We start from the raw sequence: 24,504 nt of genomic DNA on the forward strand, positions 1-24,504 counted from the left end.
CTTTGATTTTGCCATTTGATTAGGGACTTTCCGTTTTGAATTTCCTCGGAATCCAGTATTTTTGTGAATTTATTTTTTGGTAAATTGACAGATCAGACAAAATTCTTGATTATAAAGATCTCAGACCGCAATAACAGGGCTCATTTGAGTTGAAACACAGACACCACAGTTCATGATGGTGACCGTAAAACAAAATTCCAGTCTTTTTTTCTCCTGGAGTTGTTTCCGTCAGGATCAAAACATTGTTAAAGAAAGGCAGTATAATGTAAACACGCATGCGCGTTACGTGTCAATTGAGATATGTAAACGTCAAACGATAGGAAAGAGGGTAAGTCCCTTTAGAGAATGGGAAGTGAACGGGAAATGGTCACGTATGTCATAGATCCTTGTAATATGATGTTAAAGAACGTTATGCATTTATGCTTGTTTTTTTTTATTGAAAGAATATGTTTTCTTCCTGAGCATGCCAAATGTTTTTTGCCTATTTTAGTTTCCTTAGAAAAATGTATGCTCTGGCTCCTGTTTTTTAATCAGAAATAATAGCGTAATGCCATTTATATTTAATAGAGATATCACATAACTTATTTCTGTTAATTACTCTAAAAAAGATAGAAATAAAGACCCTAAGTCTAGTTTTCTTACAACACTACACAGTAAATCAAATAAATTAAGAAATATCGGATTTAGTTGTTAGATATAACACGTAACGAGACACATACATTCTTTGATTTTGAAAATGTCTAATTTGGAGGTTTTTTTTTAATTTATTTATATTTAATTCAATTAATATTAATGATTTTATCAGATAGATATGGGATGAAATATAAAATGAGATCTTTATTCTATATAACTATACACGGACTATAATATTTCAAGAGTTCTGCCCTAGGAGGTTCAAACTATATTTGCGGACGATAACTTTAGCAAGGGTGCATCAAATCACTTGAAACTTGGAAATATATCAAAGATACCCAATACACGTATATTTGATTTGAATGTGCCATATTTCATATTTATCCTACTAGGGTTATTGTACAAGGTATTGTGCTTTGTTTTAATATTTTACCTTGCTCAATAAACGTTCTAGGAGTTTTCTTGTGATTTGACTTACCTTGTCAAACTGTCGCAGTGTTTTATTTTGAGGATTCAGAAGCTTGGTGGCAATGTTTTGATGAAAATTATAAGATCTGTCATCTTTATAACTGTAGCTTATGCTAAATATAATCCATAAAAAGAAACACGTAATGAGGACTTGTTGGATACTTTCCATCATTTGAATGCCTTTCTGCCTTTCGTTTCGAGCTTTTTCGATTGACGAATGGTTAAGTGGTAACACAGGCAGTCGTTTATCTGCAAACATTGTAAACATTTAGATAAACCTGTTTATTTTTTCCTTTCACTAGTAAACAGGTTTTAAGTATAAATAGTCATTTTAATATTTAAAAAGTCTGAAACTAAAAAACAGTTTAAGAATTTGTTTTTTTAGATATTTTGTCGTTTGAAATTCATTACCATTCAGACGTGCAGTTAATACTGTACTGTTCATTAGCTGTTTAGACAATTCAGAATGTTGTTATTTTGTACCTGTAATTAACAACTACTGAATGTTCTGAACATAGACTGTTTATATCATAATTGACTACAAATTTCTGAACAGTACTGAATTTACCGAAGACAATAAGTTTGAAAGTTGACTGAAACACTGGACTTGAATAAATAATCCATTGTTCAGTTTTTTAAAGGATGTTCAGACCAAAATGGTCGTTTCAGTTCAAAACTGGTTTATTAGTGTTTGTTATATTTTATATTTTTGAATATGGATACAAACATGTGTGTATAGTTATCAAGAAATACATTTTGTGAAATACGATAAGTACCAAATAGCTGAGACAACGTTACACTATTTTTAAAATTCAAATTTCTAAGAAATATGATGTGTTTACCGAGGCTTTAAATATCGCTTGATATCAACTCGAGTTATTTAATTCCAATATAATAAATATTACTATTTAAATTAAATAACGAGAGTTGATATCAAGCGATGTTCAATTCTCACAAGTTGTTTAACCTATTTCTCTTATTGTCAACACTTTTGCAGCTTAGCCGCATTTGGCACAACTTTTTGGAATGTTTGGTCCTCAATGCTCTTCGATATTGTTCTTGTTTGGCTTTATAACGTTTTTGATCTTAGCGTCACTGATGAGTCTTATGTAGACGAAACGCGCGTCTGGCGTATTAAATTTTAATCCTGGTACCTTTGATAACTGTTTACACCACTGGGTCGATGCCACTGCTGGTGGACGTTTCGTATCACCAGCCCAGTAGTCAGCACTTCGGTGTTGACATGAATATCAATTATATGGGCATTTTGTTACAAAACTTTGAATTTTTCGAAAAACTAAGGACTTTCTTATCCCAGGAATAGATTAACTAAGCTGTATTTGGCACAACGTTTTGGAATTTTAAATCCTCAATGCTCTTCAATATTGTACTTGTTTGGCTTTATAATTTTTTTGATCTGAGGGTCACTGATGAGTCTTATGTAGGCGAAACGCGCCTCTGGCGTATTAAATTATAATCCGGCTACCTTTGATAACTGGTTTTATTGTGTTGAATTACAAATCCCGCGAATCATTTGATCTAGTCTTTTGTACATACCAGTATGACGTCGAATGCCCTCAACTTGAACATCAGACATTTAAAAAAAAATTAAGCCTCAGAATGTAATATAATTTGAAAAAAATATAATTTTCAGGTGAAAAGTGTGAGTGTTTTGTGTTTTTAAGAGACTAGATCAACGATCCGCTGAATTTTTAGCTTACACGATGGAAGTGTTGACCATAAGAGAAAAGGGTTTAACAACTTAGATATCATTAGTGTACATAGTGTAATAGTGATCTAAACGATATATATCGGGTCAGTAAATTCCATATGGAGTTATAGCGTAGCTCGAATCCCCATATGGAATTAACTTACCCCATATATTGTAATGCCGACATTCCCCCCTTTTTATAGTTAACCTATGTCTGTATAGTTTCTTGAAATTATTGAGGATAAAACTATAGATGTTAGTGAGATGTCTAATGTTACAAGTAGTGTAAGACTTGTCATTTGTTATTTTGGCTGTTGTTTTCATGATACGACAGATTTGTGTATGTTAGTTTGTTAAGAAGTTTCAGTTCACGTACTGATTCCGTATTTTCGCGGTAGTTACCTTATTATACTATAAACTCAAATAAGACTGTTCTAATGATCTACTTATAAATTTAATGTCGAAACCCATCTTTATTGATGAAGATCAATCATTGTTTACAAACAGTATCAACATTACGGGAGTTTCCCTAATATGATCCATGGTTGCCGATTGGTAAACAATATGTAACAAGCTCTGTCATTGGTCAGTCGAAAGTATAAATACCAAAACAACAACAGAAACGACGGAGTGTTGGGTTGACAATGAATGGATAGTGACAAACTTTAATAGAAGCTGGAATATGTCTGAGAAATACAGACAAGCGTTGAAAGTTAACTTTGTTTTAATTTAAGATTGTCGGTGCCGGTGGCGGTGCTTTATACGGGTGCCGGTGACGGTGCTAAATACGGGTGACGGTGACGGTGACAAATACAGTCACCGGTCACGGTGACGGTGACGGTGCTAAATACGGTTACCGGTGACGGTGACAGTGTCGGTGACAGTGTACATTAAGAGTTATGTTGGCGGTTTTGACATGATTAATATGTCATTTAATGTGTTATACTTAGTTATTGTCTTCTTAGTTCTATAATGAAGAAAGGTGTTTTAATCCTTTAATTGAGATTATAGAAAGATACAAAATAAGTGACAACCTTGTTACTTGACTGTTGAAGTATATGTACTAGTTGTGTGTGTCTATGTAAGACCAACCTTAACCGGGAACCTGACCAGACCAGTGACGGATCCTGCAAGACCCATTCTCTCCGGCGTGGATTATTTTTGATATTAATAAAATATGAAACTTTATTTTATTCAGATATTTTATTTCATAACTGAGAACTATATATAAATACAAGTATACGTTTTCCCTTTCTGTAACGTGTTTTGGTCCGACGGTTAATAGTGGACGTCGAACCTTACACTTTATAGATCCTTTAAATCCCTTTTTATTTGTGACCCTGTGTTCTCTGGTGGCCGACTCTAGCACCAGGGAGGCGGCGTTACAATTTGGTGGCAGCGGTGGGATTGATTTATAGAGTCTGTTAGTGTTTGTACTTTAAGCAAATTAATTATATAAAATGGATGATTCAAACGTCGTTACTTTTGGCCCACATCTCAATGAGATTTGTGATGAAGCTGATGCAACTATGCATGACAATTTATTAGAGAAACAAAGTTCTGAAATTTATAGAACAACGGAGAGAATGCTGGCAGAGGCACGTTCAGAAATGAAACTTCGGATGGACAAATGTTTTTCCGATTTTTCAAAGGATATGAATCAGTTGTTTGCAAAATTTGAAGGGCAAGCTATGGAAAATAGGTCCACTCCAATTTTGGGAAGGGGAGTAGAAACCCCAGCAAGTAGTCTGGAACACATAACCCGGCAAGACAGAACTGATAAAAATAACAGTCATATTCCAAATATCCGACGGTCAAAATCTGATATTTCTTGCAAAATAAAACCACAAATATATGACGGCTCGGATGATTTGGAGGAGTATTTGACCCAATTTAATTTATTGGCAGAACTAAATGATTGGGACCCTAAGACTAAGGCCTTACTTTTGGCCAGTAGTTTATCTGGAAGTGCTCGGGCTATATTAAATGAAATCACAGATGGGGAACTACACAATTTTGACAGTTTGGTCACCACTCTTAAGAATAGGTTTGGTTCAGTCAATAGAGCTGAAGTGTTTAGAGCAGAGTTGCAAACACGAGTACGATTTAAAAATGAAAGTCTGCCTGAATTAGCTCAGTCTATTAAGAAACTGACACGTAGGGCTTATCCTGGTACCTCTCCACTGGTTAGGGACACATTAGCTTTAGATTCTTTTATTGATGCAATACCTGAGACAGAAGTACGTCTCAGATTAAGGGAGGTTGGACCAAAATCAATAAATGAGGCAGAAAATATTGCTGTTAGACTCGAAGCATTACGAGTTGCCGATATACGGAAAGGTCGAAATGTTCGCATTGTCGATATTGAAACCGTTCAAGAGCCTGATCTGAAACGGGAAATAAATGAAATCAAACAAAGTATTGAATCTTTGACGAGTGAAGTACTTATTATCAAAAATCAAAATGATCAGCAATTCCGAGGAGATAATAATTATAGAGGAAATAAAAATAATTCCAATAGAAATTTTAACAATAGAGGAGCATTTCGTCGTTAGGAAAACGGAATAATATGTCCAGTCACGAGAGAGAATGATTTCTCGACACTGTGAATACTATTATTTTAATATTGTGTTGTGCCACCAAAACAGTTGTTTTGTTTTGGCTACTATAGATGTATATATGCAATTAAAAGTTCGTATGCTCGTTTAAGTTGGGGCTAGTGTTTGATTTTGAAGATAGATTTGTTTTGGACAATTATTATACCGAAACAGATCTTATATGTATAGATATTATGTTGATTTCTTTTTACTAAGAATTGTTTAATAATCAAAGATAAGGTTAGCCCTTGTCTCAAAATAAGAGGTAAAGCCTCTTGCTGTAAAATCTTCGTAGCAGAGATTTTAGAAGTTCCGCTTTAGATATAAATGATAACTAAAGGCAAAGCCTGCAGTGGCGCTAAATACTATTTTGTTGCAATTTGATTAAAACTTATAAACACTTTTGGTGAATATGCTGATCAGTACTGGTAATTTCTGATGCAGAAATTAAAAACAAAATAGAAGGTCAGCTGATAATCGGGTTAGAAACTCTGGTTGTAGGTAGTGCTTTATACAATTGTTGAGCACACTAGCAGGATACAAATATATTATTACGATCTTAGTCGGTATCCCTATCAAGAGAATTGTTCTCAAAACTCGTATTGTGAGTAAAATGTGAAAAATAATAATAGAAGAGTATGTAGAGTTGAGCTAGATGATAAAAGCTCAATACATGACAAGAAATTCTCAGTTAAATACTGATATGTAGATATTTTGGCTTGGCCAGTCAAATGTATACCTTGAAGGTATGATTCTTGAGACTTGAGCAATAAGAATGAAGAAGACATTTGATCTGAAGATAACGAGAGGTACACAACGAGGCACCTTCCAAAAGAAAGGCTGCGTGTACATGTCATATTTTCCTGATCAGATAGTAAAGTTGTAATTGATTGCTCAAAAGATATAGACACAGGTTTGACCTAATTTCTGGTCAGTGTCTATGGAGCAAAGCTTGACAAAAGCGGGTTTGCTTAAATATCTTTACAATGTTTGCAAGCCCGAATATTAGTACATGTATAAAAGAGAGAAATAGTATAGGCAATGTCAAATAATGTTGTCAAAAACTGGAAGAATAAATAGTAAAGAATAATAAATTGATAGAAAGAGAAATTTGCTCAATAGAGATAAACATGAGTGACCAGATTATTGGTCGATGTTTATGGAGTAAAGCTTAGTAGAAGCGGGTTTGCTTAAATATCTTTACAATATTTGCAAGCCAGAACGTATAATATAAAGTGAAATAGGTATATGTAATACAAAATAGGGCTGTATAGGAAAACTAAGAGAAAAAGAAAGTAATAATTATTTAGGAATAGATAGAAACGACAGATTTGTTCAATAGAGATAGACACATGAGTGACCTAACTTCTGGTCAGTGTTTATGGAGCAATGAATGATCAAATGGTTTTGCTGGTGAAATATTTTACAATGTTTGCAAGCCTAAATATCAGAAGTAAAGGAAAAACCTGAAACCAGAGTGGACAGAAATCAAAGTACAAAAGTTTACAAACAGTATCAACATTACGGGAGTTTCCCTAATATGATCCATGGTTGCCGATTGGTAAACAATATGTAACAAGCTCTGTCATTGGTCAGTCGAAAGTATAAATACCAAAACAACAACAGAAACGACGGAGTGTTGGGTTGACAATGAATGGATAGTGACAAACTTTAATAGAAGCTGGAATATGTCTGAGAAATACAGACAAGCGTTGAAAGTTAACTTTGTTTTAATTTAAGATTGTCGGTGCCGGTGGCGGTGCTATATACGGGTGCCGGTGACGGTGCTAAATACGGGTGACGGTGACGGTGACAAATACAGTCACCGGTCACGGTGACGGTGACGGTGCTAAATACGGTTACCGGTGACGGTGACAGTGTCGGTGACAGTGTACATTAAGAGTTATGTTGGCGGTTTTGACATGATTAATATGTCATTTAATGTGTTATACTTAGTTATTGTCTTCTTAGTTCTATAATGAAGAAAGGTGTTTTAATTCTTTAATTGAGATTATAGAAAGATACAAAATAAGTGACAACCTTGTTACTTGACTGTTGAAGTATATGTACTAGTTGTGTGTGTCTATGTAAGACCAACCTTAACCGGGAACCTGACCAGACCAGTGACGGATCCTGCAAGACCCATTCTCTCCGGCGTGGATTATTTTTGATATTAATAATATATGAAACTTTATTTTATTCAGATATTTTATTTCATAACTGAGAACTATATATAAATACAAGTATACGTTTTCCCTTTCTGTAACGTGTTTTGGTCCGACGGTTAATAGTGGACGTCGAACCTTACACTTTATAGATCCTTTAAATCCCTTTTTATTTGTGACCCTGTGTTCTCTGGTGGCCGACTCTAGCACCAGGGAGGCGGCGTTACAATATATCGTATTAAGTCAGAAGCACACTGTGTAACGAATTTATCTTACCGAATATCTTACCATGCGGTATATAGACTAGCGGACTATCAAAGTGGCCAAGTCTGCAATATTAAGAACCTACTGATAAATGCCAACAATAACAATTTGTAAGCTTTTAATGTGTTTTGTGGATTTATTTCAATCGTTCATCATCAATTTCTACGATTATCAAAACCTTTCAGATTTTTTCTCAATAAAAGGACGTAACATCAGTACTTTCCGTGTATCGAAATAAACCACGCCTACTAACCCAAAATAAAATATACACGGTCTCCATGGATTGCATTTAACCAATCACATTCAAGAAATGTATAGGCGGTAAGACAAAACTTGATATCAACTCTCGCTATTTCATTTAATTAGTAATAATTAACTCGCTGAAGTCTCAATAATTACTTCATTGAAATTAAATGACTCGAGTTTATATCAACCAATATCAAATTCTCATTCGTTATGAAACCTATCAGTATCGTAGCCATGCATACATCATAAAGTGAACTATGCAAAGCCGGAACATGCATCATTCAGTTGTCTTTCAATTGCGATCCATGTTCAATATCGAGAATGACTATTTAAGCCAAACAGACCGGCTGCATCTGTAAATGTGTTCAAATTTTAAGTTAATTTAGGGCTACCGTTTCCTATCACAAATGTATCTTTTATTTGTCTGATTATCTACTGGTAAAAGTGATGTTTATGTTTTCACGAGAAACCTTGCTTTATTTTTGACATTCGGCAAACACCTGGGGTTAAGTATTTAATATAAACCGAAAGTTTTTGAATTAAGTGATGTCATAGTGTTACATATAATACACTTATCAATCCGTTATTGTTCCTAATAACTGGATAAGACTCATCAATAGTTAAACAAGTAAAGTTTATGTCAGCGAGTCATTTTAGAGAAAAAAAACAGGAACATTTCGAGACAATATGCCTACTTCTAAATCGACCCAAATCTAAAACGTTTAGAATAGTTGTTAGCAGAGACTATTTAACGAGCGTCATTCAAAATCCACAGTTTTAGAATCCTATTAACAAATCAATCTCAGGCAGTGGTAATGACAGACAAGTTTGCGTGTTAACTATTTATATGACGAGCAAATACATAAATACATCTCACATGCACCAATCACTTACTTTTTTGGTATCCAAAAGTGTGCCTGTAGTTCTTGAGAATGAATGACCTTGCCAGTCCTGTAGGTCTGAACTTGTTGGTTTGCTTTATTAACATTGCAAATACTGCAGACATAACTATGATCTATTTAATAAAACACAAATTATCAACTATTATCCGTAATTCTCAATAAGGTGCATTCAGACAGTAATGAATACGGGTTGTAAAAACACAAACGAGACAAATTTTCTGCATCAGCAGCAAATTTCGACATTTTATGTCTCGTCTAAGATGATTAGAAGATTTAAATACTTAAACAAAAGTTAAAGAGATGATCTTGAATGAAAATATAGTCAAATCCGGACAAAGAATCAGGTTGACACGAGGGAGATTTATTCTTTAAGTTAAAATGCCTTTTAAAACAGCAAATTTAAAACAAACAATATACGTACTTTAAATTCAGTACAATCGTACAATTGCTACTGGGCTTCTGGTACTCTTGGGGACTAGGAGTGTACCATTAGATATATTGACACATTGTGTGTAACAAACATGGTAAAATCAACGTTACCAATTTTAACGAACGCATGGGCATGTTTTCTAAATGATCCCGAAATATTTGACAATATTCGAAAAATATTTGGAAAAACAATTTCCACTTTCATTGACCACTAATGTGGTAATTTAAAATATACAAAATGTTGAAGAGAACAAAACACAAATTGGGCTGAACTGGATTAGAAAAGCCGTCTACTTTTAACTGATGATCAGTAAATTAGTTACAACAATGAAAATATATATCTTAAATTTGTTAAACTATATGTTACTTACCTTCAATGGATCCAGTAGAAAGATCGAGCTAAAGAAAGACAGGAAAAACTGTCCCAGCCATTTCTCAGACTAGTTTTGCCCCCATTCGACGCTATAAAAAGACAAGAAGACGGAACATGCTCCTATTCCTGATAGTGCCAAAATCCATGCTATATATTGAAACCAATATGGAAAAATAGTACTTTCAGTGTTGAAAAGTCCCTTTGAAACGAGAGCTTTCTCTAAATTACGACTATCTGCCATTAATCTATCCAACCAAAAATCCAATACCGGTATTCTATATTTTCGTGAAGTATCTTTAGTATCAGTGTTGTTTTTCCTGTGTTTACTTTTACTGAACATCAAAATTACTAATACGGTGGTAGGTGTTGAAATCAGAGCAGATATAAATGCAATGTAAATTGCTGTCAATGAGAATGAAAAGGGACCAACACGAATATTTGATCCAGCATTTGAATATTCGTCTTCGTCACGAAAATATATTGCATTTCCTATCATTGTTAAAAAAACAAACAACAGGAAGCATGTAAGTCTCTGACACCTTGTATAATGGCTGCTTGTTGGCCGGAAGAATATTGAAATCCACATATGGTTATCAGCTAAGTTTTCTTTTACATTAAGGTAAAACATATTTAAGAAAGTGGTGACATTTTCTTTTCCACAAACTGGAAGGACAGCATCTACACTGCTATCAACTGTATCTAAGCATAGCCATTTACCACATAGGAAAATAAACCTGCAATGTACATATCAAAGTTCAATTGAATTCATACAATTTATTTACTATATTGGAATAAACAAAAATGTGTCCATAGTACACGAATGCCCCACTCAAACGTTCATTTTCTATGTTCAGTGGACCGTAAAATTTTGCATTAAAATTAGGCAGATCATATCACAGGGAACATGGGACATAAGTTTGAAGTTGATTGGACTTCAACTTCATCAAAAACTTTCTCGACCAAAATCTTTAACCTGAAGGCCTCAGAACACAATTATTCTTCCCCTTGGCTACAATGCATTTTTAGTTAAAGTCAAATTCAATTAAAAAATTTGCACCGCTACAAACATGAAATTAATTTAACTGCTTATAGACCATTATTTTTCTAATAAACTATGCTTGTCCAAGGACAATCCATCAGTGCTTTTTCTTTTGAGGGCCATATTAGCATGCCAATGGTAGGATTTGAATCTTGAATAAATTACGAAGGCTGATTTCTACCCTACTTTCATTTTGGCCAAATATATTCCACGAACAAAGGGAATTAATTTTGATCTGAGGCCTGAAGAGGGACGGTTAGACGAACGGACGAACGAACGAACGGAAGCACAGACCAGTAAACATTATCGTATTCAAAAGGTAAAAATACATTCTAATCTATCTGATGCATATTGTATTATTCATACTTGTTGAATCAGTAGGATTTAAAATAGATTCCTGCGGGTTTGTTAGACGACAAGCATTAATAGTAATTTAAGAAAATGTCATATAGAAAAAACTAATCTGTCCAATGTTTTCCTTGATTTGCCCTTCACGGCTATAACATTCCCACTCTGAAAAATAAAAGAAACGGTTTAATACCGATCGTCACAACTCCAATAAATGCAGTTTATTAATATAATATTATATACCTTGATTTAAATATTACCTTTCCCTCTTTTGTATGTCTTCGACATCAACGCGGTTTAAATACCATGACGAAGACTCGCCTTCACCAGAATTGTCATGCCATATGTACACATAGCTCAAGTCTCCTAACGGATATGGTGTTGACATTAGAAAATGTACAACACTTGCAGTTGGTATTTCCTGAAACAAAAATTAAATATTTGAATATAACGACATATTTGTCTTTGAAATTCTTTAAATTGCCACAGAAAAACCGTAAAACCATTTCAAAATGCTTATTGAGGCCATACAGGGATAACTTATTCTGTTTTATTGTACATCGAAAAACAGAAAGTGATTCTTCAATTGTTAAACAGTTTGATTTCAATTTCAATTTATACACAGTTCATGCCCTTCACCAGGCAACATTTTTTTCTAAGAACTTGGAAAGCTGATAAACGTTAATTATGTTTCTGTAAATTTTAATGTTGGCGTCCTCGTTGAAAGCATCTACCCCATCGAACTTGAAATAAATAATACAACAGATACAGTTAAGTCTGCTTCATATCGAGCTTAAGAATAAAACGTTATGACAAAAGAAATGAATCCAGCTTCCCAAATTGGGAGTTTTCCACTTCCATGTAGCAATATTCCAGCAGCGATATGGAAAATGTTTGGAACAGAGGTCTCTGCTTACAAGTAATCTATTAAACCAAACAATTGCAAGAGTTTCAAGTGGTGATTTTTTCTATTTCTTTAAAAAATGTACAGAAGCTATCACGAGTTGGTTGACATCTGTTAAGCTGTATATAAACTGTACATCTGTAAAGTTAAAATTGAGAAAGGAAATAGGGAATGTGTCAAAGCGACAACAACCCGACCATAGAGCAGAAAACAGCCGAAGGCCCCCAATGGGGTCTTCAATGTAGCGAGAAACTCCCGCACCCGGAGGCGTCCTTCAGCTGGAAAGTTGCATTTAAACTGTTTATATACAGCTTTACAGCTGTACAGTTTGTGTACAGCTTTACAAAATGTACATTTGATACACAGCTTTGCAGATGTACAGTTTATATACAGCTTTACAGATGTACATTTGATATGCATTTTTAGAACTGTACATCAATATTACATGTACTCAAGTAGCTGTGTATCTTTGTAAACTTTAAATATCTGGCAAAATAAGATACGACAAACTGTGAAATTAAATTATAAAGCACAATTTAAAGTTTTCTTTTAAATGATGACGGTTTGTACTTGTTTGGCTTTATAAATCTTTTCATAAGAGCATCACTGGTGAGTCTAATGTAGACCAAACGCGCGTTTGGCGTACTTAATTATAATCCTTGTACCTTTAATAACTAATTAAGTAAAGGAATAGAAGTTCCCCTATGTTCAGATCTCACAAATAGGTTACGAATGTATATAACAATGAGAGAAGTCAGCTGAATCCCGCCTCAAGGTGCTGGATTTTCTCGCTTTGTTGAGGACCCATTGCTGGCCTTTGGATGCTTTAGCTCTTTAGTCGTATTGTTGTCTCATCGACACATTCCGTTTTCATTCTCAATTTTAAAATATGTGTGATTCGCATCAAATCCTGACAGAGCGAGATAAGGTGCGTAAACAGGGTAATGAGATTGGATCATAATCGAATCAAAACTATGAATCATATATGAAAACAATGTGAAGTGTGAAAATTTCACTATTTTGAACAAAGAAAACAGGCTTACCGATCTTAAACCAACGGATAATTCCCGTATCCCTGTATCTTCATCTTTTCCATGCACTATAAAGCCTATCCTGGACTTGGTACCTGCCCCTCTTTTCATTCCTGTATAAACAGTTACAAGGTAATAATATGTGTCGTCAACGAAGTTGTCAACTAAAGGTGTAACTCCAAACTGAAAAATAAAAAAAAAAAAAAAACTGGCTGAATTTATTGTTTATACATTTAAGTAACATTGTAAGTTTTATTAGTATTAATTCGATTGCACCACTGATTACTAAAGACTTAAAATTAATATTAAGTTCATACTAGATAAACGACGTAATCAAAATATTTCTAAAATACGTCATGCACAATGATTCTTCATTGTGTTTTCACACAATTATTTTTTGTAAAAACTGCAAAAACAAAAAAAAGAAATAGTGTTCTTGTTCTTTAATGCATTTTGGTTTTGACTCTTTTAGGTTGCACTTTGTAAATACAGCTGTTTCTCAAACCACGCCTCTTATTCGGCGATCTTGAATATTCATAAAAATTTAATTTTGTTTAAATACTGGCTCCCTGTTATGCTCTCTGTGTTCCATCTCACAGAGACATCACTTGGGAATGTTACCAGTAAATATACATTTGCGTATTGTTTACATTAAAATCGGGGGTAACCCTTCATTCGAGTTAGGGGTAGTTAAGAAAATTAGTGTTAGTTTAAACTCTGAAAAGTTCAAGGCATATAAACGTTGAAAAAATGCCACACAGCCCTATGTTTTGACCTTTGAAAAAAGTTGTAACTGCATATGAACTTTCAATTCTAGGATAAGACTTTTTTCAAAACTTCATAGTTAAAGTGGTACAGTTTTAGCTGTAAAAGGAGTTCCTATGGGAAATTGCATTGTCAATATTCCCAGAAATGCAACATTTAATATAACTACTGTTTTACAAAATATAAATCAGTGAAAAGAACTTTACCCTAGAAATATCTCTCTTATCTTGATGTCTCGCCCAAATTAGTAACAGTACGTAAATCATTAATATCGTTATAAGAGTCCCGATCACAGGACCTTGATTTGTTATATCAAAACGTAAGAAAACTGTGGAGAAGTCGATTGTATTTGGCGCCACATAAAACGTGTTACCAAATGTTAAACCAAAAGCTGGACGACAGGTACATTCTATGATATCTTGCCTTGGAAACCAATCAATCTGAAAATAACCAACACAAAATTTATATCAATATCATATATTCAAATTGTATTTTTCTAATTGATCCGTTACAATCTTAAGGTAGTTACTTGCTATTTCAATATAAAGACTACACAAACCTTGACAGTGAAAGCTTAATACGTAAATAATGATTTAAATAAAATTATTTTTCATAGATTTTTTTTTAGAATGCCAATTTAGAACGCAAATGAAAATAAAAGTTATGAACTGTCGCCTGCGTAGCTTTTCATGTTATTTGCCTGTTTCAGGACAAAAATTTAAAAACTATTAGTACAACCAAATGCATACAACAGCAAACAAACTCACAGTAATTTAAATTGAGGCCGCAACGTCTGTCAACCTAAGGTGTGCGTGTTTACAATTACGTTAACAAAATGACACCTCCGCTAGCGTTATTGGGTCTTATCGTTTTCTCCGTTTTTTCAAAAATACCGGGGAAGTTTATCGATTGAGCACAACTTTGGTGTTATAAGTCAGTTGCTCCGGCAGTATGCTAACTTGCTGCAGCTATTTATAGGGGGTCGCATGTATAGTTTGTCTACAATTCCTAAAACGGAAGTGACTTTCCAGACTGTCATAGATTTCCGGGAGTGTGCTAAATGCCGAAAGTTGTTACAACAAAGCATACATCTACGGGTATGAATTTGTTGCCCTGTTCCTGTGCTACAAGTCGATATCAATTTTTTATAGGTGGCCCAAATATTATGGCCGCAACGTCTGTCAACCTAAGGTGTGCGTGTTTATGAATACGCTAACAAAATGACACCTCCGCTAAAGTTTATCGGTTGAACACAACTTTGGTGTTATAAGTTAGTTGCCCTGGCAGTATGCTAACTTGCTGCAGCTATTTATAGGGGGTCGCATGTATAGTTTGTCCACAATTCATAAAACGGAAGTGACTTTCCAGACTGTCATAGATTTCCGGGAGTGTGCTAAATGCCGAAAGTTGTTACAACAAAGCATACATCTACGGGTATGCATTTGTTGCCCTGTTCCTGTGCTACAAGTCGAGAACAATTTTTTATAGGTGGCCCAAATATTATGGCCGCAACGTCTGTCAACCTAAGGTGTGCGTGTTTACGATTACGCTAACAAAATGACACCTCCGCTAACGTTATTGTGTCTTATCGTTTTCTCCGTCTTTTTCAAAAATACCGGCGAGTTTATCGGTTGAGCACAACTTTGGTGTTATAAGTTAGTTGCCCCGGCAGTATGCTAATTTGCTGCAGCTATTTATAGGGGGTCGCATGTATAGTTTGTCCACAATTCATAAAACGGAAGTGACTTTCCAGACTGTCATAGATTTCCGGGAGTGTGCTAAATGCCGAGAGTTTTTACAACAAAGCATACATCTACGGATATCAATTTGTTGCCCTGTTCCTGTGCTACAAGTCGATATCAATTTTTTATGGGTGGCCCAAATATTATGGCCGCAACGTCTGTCAACCTAAGGTGTGCGTGTTTACGATTACTCTAACAAAATGACACCTCCGCTAACGTTATTGGGTCTTATCGTTTTCTCCGTTTTTTTCAAAAATACCGACTAGTTTATCAGTTGAGCACAACTTTGGTGTTATAAGTTGGTTGCTCCGGCAGTAAGCTAACTTGCGGCAGATATTCATAGGGGGTCGCATGTATAGTTTGTCTACAATTCATAAAACAGAAGTGACTTTCCAGACTGTCATAGATTTCCGGGAGTGTGCTAAATGCCGAAAGTTGTTACAACAAAGCATACATCTACGGGTATGAATTTGTTGCCCTGTTCCTGTGCTACAAGTCGATATCAATTTTTTATAGGTGGCCCAAATATTATGGCCGCAACGTCTGTCAACCTAAGGTGTGCGTGTTTACGATTACGCTAACAAAATGACACCTCCGCTAACGTTATTGGGTCTTATCGTTTTCTCCGTTTTTTTCAAAAATACCGGCGAGTTTATCGGTCGAGCACAACTTTGGTGTTATAAGTTAGTTGCCCCGGCAGTATGCTAACTTGCTGCAGCTATTTATAGGGGGTCGCATGTATAGTTTGTCCACAATTCATAAAACGGAAGTGACTTTCCAGACTGTCATAGATTTCCGGGAGATGCTAAATGCCGAAAGTTGTTACAACAAAGCATACATCTACGGGTATGAATTTGTTGCCCTGTTCCTGTGCTACAAGTCGAGATCAATTTTTTATAGGTGGCCCAAATATTATGGCCGCAACGTCTGTCAACCTAAGGTGTGCGTGTTTACGATTACGCTAACAAAATGACACCTCCTCTAACGTTATTGGGTCTTATCGTTTTCTCCGTTTTTTTCAAAAATACCGGCGAGTTTATCGGTTGAGCACAACTTTAGTGTTATAAGTTAGTTGCCCCGGCAGTATGCTAATTTGCTGCAGCTATTTATAGGGGGTCGCATGTGTAGTTTGTCCACAATTCATAAAACGGAAGTGACTTTCCAGACTGTCATAGATTTCCGGGAGTGTGCTAAATGCCGAAAGTTGTTACAACAACGCATACATCTACGGGTATGAATTTGTTGCCCTGTTCCTGCGCTACAAGTCGAGATCAATTTTTTATAGGTGGCCCAAATATTATGGCTGCAACGTCTGTCAACCTAAGGTGTGCGTGTTTACGCTTAGGCTAACAAAATGACACCTCCGCTAACGTTATTGGGTCGGCTTATCGTTTTCTCCGTTTTTTCAAAAATACCGGCGAGTTTATCGGTTGAGCACAACTTTAGTGTTATAAATTAGTTGCCCCGGCAGTATGCTAACTTGCTGCAGCTATTTATAGGGGGTTGCATGGATAGTTTGTCCACAATTCATAAAACGGAAGTGACTTTCCAGACTGTCATAGATTTCCGGGAGTGTGCTAAATGCCGAAAGTTGTTACAATAAAGCATACATCTACGGGTATGAATTTGTTGCCCTGTTCCTGTGCTACAAGTCGAGATCAATTTTTTATAGGTGGCCCAAATATTATGGCCGCAACGTCTGTCAACCTAAGGTGTGCGTGTTTACGATTACGCTAACAAAATGACACCTCCGCTAACGTTATTGGGTCTTATCGTTTTCTCCGTTTTTTTCAAAAATACCGGCGAGTTTATCGGTTGAGCACAACTTTGGTGTTATAAGTTAGTTGCCCCGGCAGTATGCTAACTTGCTGCAGCTATTTATAGGGGGTCGCATGTATAGTTTGTCCACAATTCCTAAAACGGAAGTGACTTTCCAGACTGTCATAGATTTCCGGGAGATGCTAAATGCCGAAAGTTGTTACAACAAAGCATACATCTACGGGTATGAATTTGTTGCCCTGTTCCTGTGCTACAAGTCGAGATCAATTTTTTATAGGTGGCCCAAATATTATGGCCGCAACGTTTGTCAACCTAAGGTCTGCGTGTTTACGATTACGCTAACAAAATGACACCTCCGCTAACGTTATTGGGTCTTATCGTTTTCTCCGTTTTTTCAAAAATACCGGGGAAGTTTATCGATTGAGCACAACTTTGGTGTTATAAGTCAGTTGTTCCGGCAGTATGCTAACTTGCTGCAGCTATTTATAGGGGGTCGCATGTATAGTTTGTCTACAATTCCTAAAACGGAAGTGACTTTCCAGACTGTCATATATTTCCGGGAGTGTGCTAAATGCCGAAAGTTGTTACAACAAAGCATACATCTACGGGTATGAATTTGTTGCCCTGTTCCTGTGCTACAAGTCGATATCAATTTTTTATAGGTGGCCCAAATATTATGGCCGCAACGTCTGTCAACCTAAGGTGTGCGTGTTTATGAATACGCTAACAAAATGACACCTCCGCTAAAGTTTATCGGTTGAACACAACTTTGGTGTTATAAGTTAGTTGCCCTGGCAGTATGCTAACTTGCTGCAGCTATTTATAGGGGGTCGCATGTATAGTTTGTCCACAATTCATAAAACGGAAGTGACTTTCCAGACTGTCATAGATTTCCGGGAGTGTGCTAAATGCCGAAAGTTGTTACAACAAAGCATACATCTACGGGTATGCATTTGTTGCCCTGTTCCTGTGCTACAAGTCGAGAACAATTTTTTATAGGTGGCCCAAATATTATGGCCGCAACGTCTGTCAACCTAAGGTGTGCGTGTTTACGATTACGCTAACAAAATGACACCTCCGCTAACGTTATTGTGTCTTATCGTTTTCTCCGTCTTTTTCAAAAATACCGGCGAGTTTATCGGTTGAGCACAACTTTGGTGTTATAAGTTAGTTGCCCTGGCAGTATGCTAATTTGCTGCAGCTATTTATAGGGGGTCGCATGTATAGTTTGTCCACAATTCATAAAACGGAAGTGACTTTCCAGACTGTCATAGATTTCCGGGAGTGTGCTAAATGCCGAGAGTTTTTACAACAAAGCATACATCTACGGATATCAATTTGTTGCCCTGTTCCTGTGCTACAAGTCGATATCAATTTTTTATAGGTGGCCCAAATATTATGGCCGCAACGTCTGTCAACCTAAGGTGTGCGTGTTTACGATTACTCTAACAAAATGACACCTCCGCTAACGTTATTGGGTCTTATCGTTTTCTCCGTTTTTTTCAAAAATACCGACTAGTTTATCAGTTGAGCACAACTTTGGTGTTATAAGTTGGTTGCTCCGGCAGTAAGCTAACTTGCGGCAGATATTCATAGGGGGTCGCATGTATAGTTTGTCCACAATTCATAAAACAGAAGTGACTTTCCAGACTGTCATAGATTTCCGGGAGTGTGCTAAATGCCGAAAGTTGTTACAACAAAGCATACATCTACGGGTATGAATTTGTTGCCCTGTTCCTGTGCTACAAGTCGATATCAATTTTTTATAGGTGGCCCAAATATTATGGCCGCAACGTCTGTCAACCTAAGGTGTGCGTGTTTACGATTACGCTAACAACATGACACCTCCGCTAACGTTATTGGGTCTTATCGTTTTCTCCGTTTTTTTCAAAAATACCGGCGAGTTTATCGGTCGAGCACAACTTTGGTGTTATAAGTTAGTTGCCCCGGCAGTATGCTAACTTGCTGCAGCTATTTATAGGGGGTCGCATGTATAGTTTGTCCACAATTCATAAAACGGAAGTGACTTTCCAGACTGTCATAGATTTCCGGGAGATGCTAAATGCCGAAAGTTGTTACAACAAAGCATACATCTACGGGTATGAATTTGTTGCCCTGTTCCTGTGCTACAAGTCGAGATCAATTTTTTATAGGTGGCCCAAATATTATGGCCGCAACGTCTGTCAACCTAAGGTGTGCGTGTTTACGATTACGCTAACAAAATGACACCTCCTCTAACGTTATTGGGTCTTATCGTTTTCTCCGTTTTTTTCAAAAATACCGGCGAGTTTATCGGTTGAGCACAACTTTAGTGTTATAAGTTAGTTGCCCCGGCAGTATGCTAATTTGCTGCAGCTATTTATAGGGGGTCGCATGTGTAGTTTGTCCACAATTCATAAAACGGAAGTGACTTTCCAGACTGTCATAGATTTCCGGGAGTGTGCTAAATGCCGAAAGTTGTTACAACAACGCATACATCTACGGGTATGAATTTGTTGCCCTGTTCCTGCGCTACAAGTCGAGATCAATTTTTTATAGGTGGCCCAAATATTATGGCTGCAACGTCTGTCAACCTAAGGTGTGCGTGTTTACGCTTAGGCTAACAAAATGACACCTCCGCTAACGTTATTGGGTCGGCTTATCGTTTTCTCCGTTTTTTCAAAAATACCGGCGAGTTTATCGGTTGAGCACAACTTTAGTGTTATAAATTAGTTGCCCCGGCAGTATGCTAACTTGCTGCAGCTATTTATAGGGGGTTGCATGGATAGTTTGTCCACAATTCATAAAACGGAAGTGACTTTCCAGACTGTCATAGATTTCCGGGAGTGTGCTAAATGCCGAAAGTTGTTACAATAAAGCATACATCTACGGGTATGAATTTGTTGCCCTGTTCCTGTGCTACAAGTCGAGATCAATTTTTTATAGGTGGCCCAAATATTATGGCCGCAACGTCTGTCAACCTAAGGTGTGCGTGTTTACGATTACGCTAACAAAATGACACCTCCGCTAACGTTATTGGGTCTTATCGTTTTCTCCGTTTTTTTCAAAAATACCGGCGAGTTTATCGGTTGAGCACAACTTTGGTGTTATAAGTTAGTTGCTCCGGCAGTATGCTAACTTGCTGCAGCTATTTATAGGGGGTCGCATGTATAGTTTGTCCACAATTCCTAAAACGGAAGTGACTTTCCAGACTGTCATAGATTTCCGGGAGATGCTAAATGCCGAAAGTTGTTACAACAAAGCATACATCTACGGGTATGAATTTGTTGCCCTGTTCCTGTGCTACAAGTCGAGATCAATTTTTTATAGGTGGCCCAAATATTATGGCCGCAACGTCTGTCAACCTAAGGTCTGCGTGTTTACGATTACGCTAACAAAATGACACCTCCGCTAACGTTATTGGGTCTTATCGTTTTCTCCGTTTTTTCAAAAATACCGGGGAAGTTTATCGATTGAGCACAACTTTGGTGTTATAAGTCAGTTGTTCCGGCAGTATGCTAACTTGCTGCAGCTATTTATAGGGGGTCGCATGTATAGTTTGTCTACAATTCCTAAAACGGAAGTGACTTTCCAGACTGTCATAGATTTCCGGGAGTGTGCTAAATGCCGAAAGTTGTTACAACAAAGCATACATCTACGGGTATGAATTTGTTGCCCTGTTCCTGTGCTACAAGTCGATATCAATTTTTTATAGGTGGCCCAAATATTATGGCCGCAACGTCTGTCAACCTAAGGTGTGCGTGTTTATGAATACGCTAACAAAATGACACCTCCGCTAAAGTTTATCGGTTGAACACAACTTTGGTGTTATAAGTTAGTTGCCCTGGCAGTATGCTAACTTGCTGCAGCTATTTATAGGGGGTCGCATGTATAGTTTGTCCACAATTCATAAAACGGAAGTGACTTTCCAGACTGTCATAGATTTCCGGGAGTGTGCTAAATGCCGAAAGTTGTTACAACAAAGCATACATCTACGGGTATGCATTTGTTGCCCTGTTCCTGTGCTACAAGTCGAGAACAATTTTTTATAGGTGGCCCAAATATTATGGCCGCAACGTCTGTCAACCTAAGGTGTGCGTGTTTACGATTACGCTAACAAAATGACACCTCCGCTAACGTTATTGTGTCTTATCGTTTTCTCCGTCTTTTTCAAAAATACCGGCGAGTTTATCGGTTGAGCACAACTTTAGTGTTATAAGTTAGTTGCCCCGGCAGTATGCTAATTTGCTGCAGCTATTTATAGGGGGTCGCATGTGTAGTTTGTCCACAATTCATAAAACGGAAGTGACTTTCCAGACTGTCATAGATTTCCGGGAGTGTGCTAAATGCCGAAAGTTGTTACAACAAAGCATACATCTACGGGTATGAATTTGTTGCCCTGTTCCTGTGCTACAAGTCGATATCAATTTTTTATAGGTGGCCCAAATATTATGGCCGCAACGTCTGTCAACCTAAGGTGTGCGTGTTTACGATTACGCTAACAAAATGACACCTCCGCTAACGTTATTGGGTCTTATCGTTTTCTCCGTTTTTTTCAAAAATACCGGCGAGTTTATCGGTCGAGCACAACTTTGGTGTTATAAGTTAGTTGCCCCGGCAGTATGCTAACTTGCTGCAGCTATTTATAGGGGGTCGCATGTATAGTTTGTCCACAATTCATAAAACGGAAGTGACTTTCCAGACTGTCATAGATTTCCGGGAGATGCTAAATGCCGAAAGTTGTTACAACAAAGCATACATCTACGGGTATGAATTTGTTGCCCTGTTCCTGTGCTACAAGTCGAGATCAATTTTTTATAGGTGGCCCAAATATTATGGCCGCAACGTCTGTCAACCTAAGGTGTGCGTGTTTACGATTACGCTAACAAAATGACACCTCCTCTAACGTTATTGGGTCTTATCGTTTTCTCCGTTTTTTTCAAAAATACCGGCGAGTTTATCGGTTGAGCACAACTTTAGTGTTATAAGTTAGTTGCCCCGGCAGTATGCTAATTTGCTGCAGCTATTTATAGGGGGTCGCATGTGTAGTTTGTCCACAATTCATAAAACGGAAGTGACTTTCCAGACTGTCATAGATTTCCGGGAGTGTGCTAAATGCCGAAAGTTGTTACAACAACGCATACATCTACGGGTATGAATTTGTTGCCCTGTTCCTGCGCTACAAGTCGAGATCAATTTTTTATAGGTGGCCCAAATATTATGGCTGCAACGTCTGTCAACCTAAGGTGTGCGTGTTTACGCTTAGGCTAACAAAATGACACCTCCGCTAACGTTATTGGGTCGGCTTATCGTTTTCTCCGTTTTTTCAAAAATACCGGCGAGTTTATCGGTTGAGCACAACTTTAGTGTTATAAATTAGTTGCCCCGGCAGTATGCTAACTTGCTGCAGCTATTTATAGGGGGTTGCATGGATAGTTTGTCCACAATTCATAAAACGGAAGTGACTTTCCAGACTGTCATAGATTTCCGGGAGTGTGCTAAATGCCGAAAGTTGTTACAATAAAGCATACATCTACGGGTATGAATTTGTTGCCCTGTTCCTGTGCTACAAGTCGAGATCAATTTTTTATAGGTGGCCCAAATATTATGGCCGCAACGTCTGTCAACCTAAGGTGTGCGTGTTTACGATTACGCTAACAAAATGACACCTCCGCTAACGTTATTGGGTCTTATCGTTTTCTCCGTTTTTTTCAAAAATACCGGCGAGTTTATCGGTTGAGCACAACTTTGGTGTTATAAGTTAGTTGCCCCGGCAGTATGCTAACTTGCTGCAGTTATTTATAGGGGGTCGCATATATAGTTTGTCCACAATTCCTAAAACGGAAGTGACTTTCCAGACTGTCATAGATTTCCGGGAGATGCTAAATGCCGAAAGTTGTTACAACAAAGCATACATCTACGGGTATGAATTTGTTGCCCTGTTCCTGTGCTACAAGTCGAGATCAATTTTTTATAGGTGGCCCAAATATTATGGCCGCAACGTCTGTCAACCTAAGGTCTGCGTGTTTACGATTACGCTAACAAAATGACACCTCCGCTAACGTTATTGGGTCTTATCGTTTTCTCCGTTTTTTCAAAAATACCGGCGAGTTTATCGGTTGAGCACAACTTTGGTGTTATAAGTTAGTTGCCCCGGCAGTATGCTAACTTGCTGCAGCTATTTATAGGGGGTCGCATGTATAGTTTGTCCACAATTCATAAAACGGAAGTGACTTTCCAGACTGTCATAGATTTCCGGGAGTGGGCTAAATGCCGAAAGTTGTTACAACAAAGCATACATCTACGGGTATGAATTTGTTGCCCTGTTCCTGTGCTACGAGTCGATATCAATTTTTTATAGGTGGCCCAAATATTATGGCCGCAACGTCTGTCAACCTAAGGTGTGCGTGTTTACGATTACGCTAACAAAATGACACCTCCGCTAACGTTATTGGGTCTTATCGTTTTCTCCGTTTTTTCAAAAATACCGGCGAGTTTTTCGGTTGAGCACAACTTTGGTGTTATAAGTTAGTTGCCCCGGCAGTATTCTAACTTGCTACAGCTATTTATAGGGGGTCGCATGTATAGTTTGTCCACAATTCCTAAAACGGAAGTGACTTTCCAGACTGTCATAGATTTCCGGGAGATGCTAAATGCCGAAAGTTGTTACAACAAAGCATACATCTACGGGTATGAATTTGTTGCCCTGTTCCTGTGCTGCAAGTCGAGATCAATTTTTTATAGGTGGCCCAAATATTATGGCCGCAACGTCTGTCAACCTAAGGTCTGCGTGTTTACGATTACGCTAACAAAATGACACCTCCGCTAACGTTATTGGGTCTTATCGTTTTCTCCGTTTTTTCAAAAATACCGGCGAGTTTATCGGTTGAGCACAACTTTGGTGTTATAAGTTAGTTGCCCCGGCAGTATGCTAACTTGCTACAGCTATTTATAGGGGGTCGCATGTATAGTTTGTCCACAATTCCTAAAACGGAAGTGACTTTCCAGACTGTCATAGATTTCCGGGAGTGGGCTAAATGCCGAAAGTTGTTACAACAAAGCATACATCTACGGGTATGAATTTGTTGCCCTGTTCCTGTGCTACGAGTCGATATCAATTTTTTATAGG

At 37.2% G+C, this 24,504-nt stretch overlaps 1 protein-coding gene across 1 annotated transcript; it reads right to left on the bottom strand.

Annotated features, from left to right (window-relative positions):
* Positions 1-1,119: 1,119 nt before the first annotated feature.
* Positions 1,120-13,287, bottom strand: LOC139490316 (polycystin family receptor for egg jelly-like). Its single transcript, XM_071277145.1, has 5 exons — positions 13,123-13,287; positions 11,436-11,596; positions 9,787-10,522; positions 8,979-9,099; positions 1,120-1,350 (listed from the first exon to the last, which is right to left on the bottom strand). The coding sequence occupies exons 1-3, from the start codon at positions 13,219-13,221 to the stop codon at positions 9,856-9,858; spliced, it is 927 nt and encodes a 308-aa protein (XP_071133246.1). The 5' UTR covers positions 13,222-13,287; the 3' UTR covers positions 1,120-1,350; positions 8,979-9,099; positions 9,787-9,855.
* Between the last annotated feature and the right edge of the window lie 11,217 nt (positions 13,288-24,504).

The sequence above is a fragment of the Mytilus edulis genome, chromosome 9, assembly GCF_963676685.1.
Source record: "Mytilus edulis chromosome 9, xbMytEdul2.2, whole genome shotgun sequence".
NCBI lineage: Eukaryota > Metazoa > Mollusca > Bivalvia > Mytilida > Mytilidae > Mytilus > Mytilus edulis.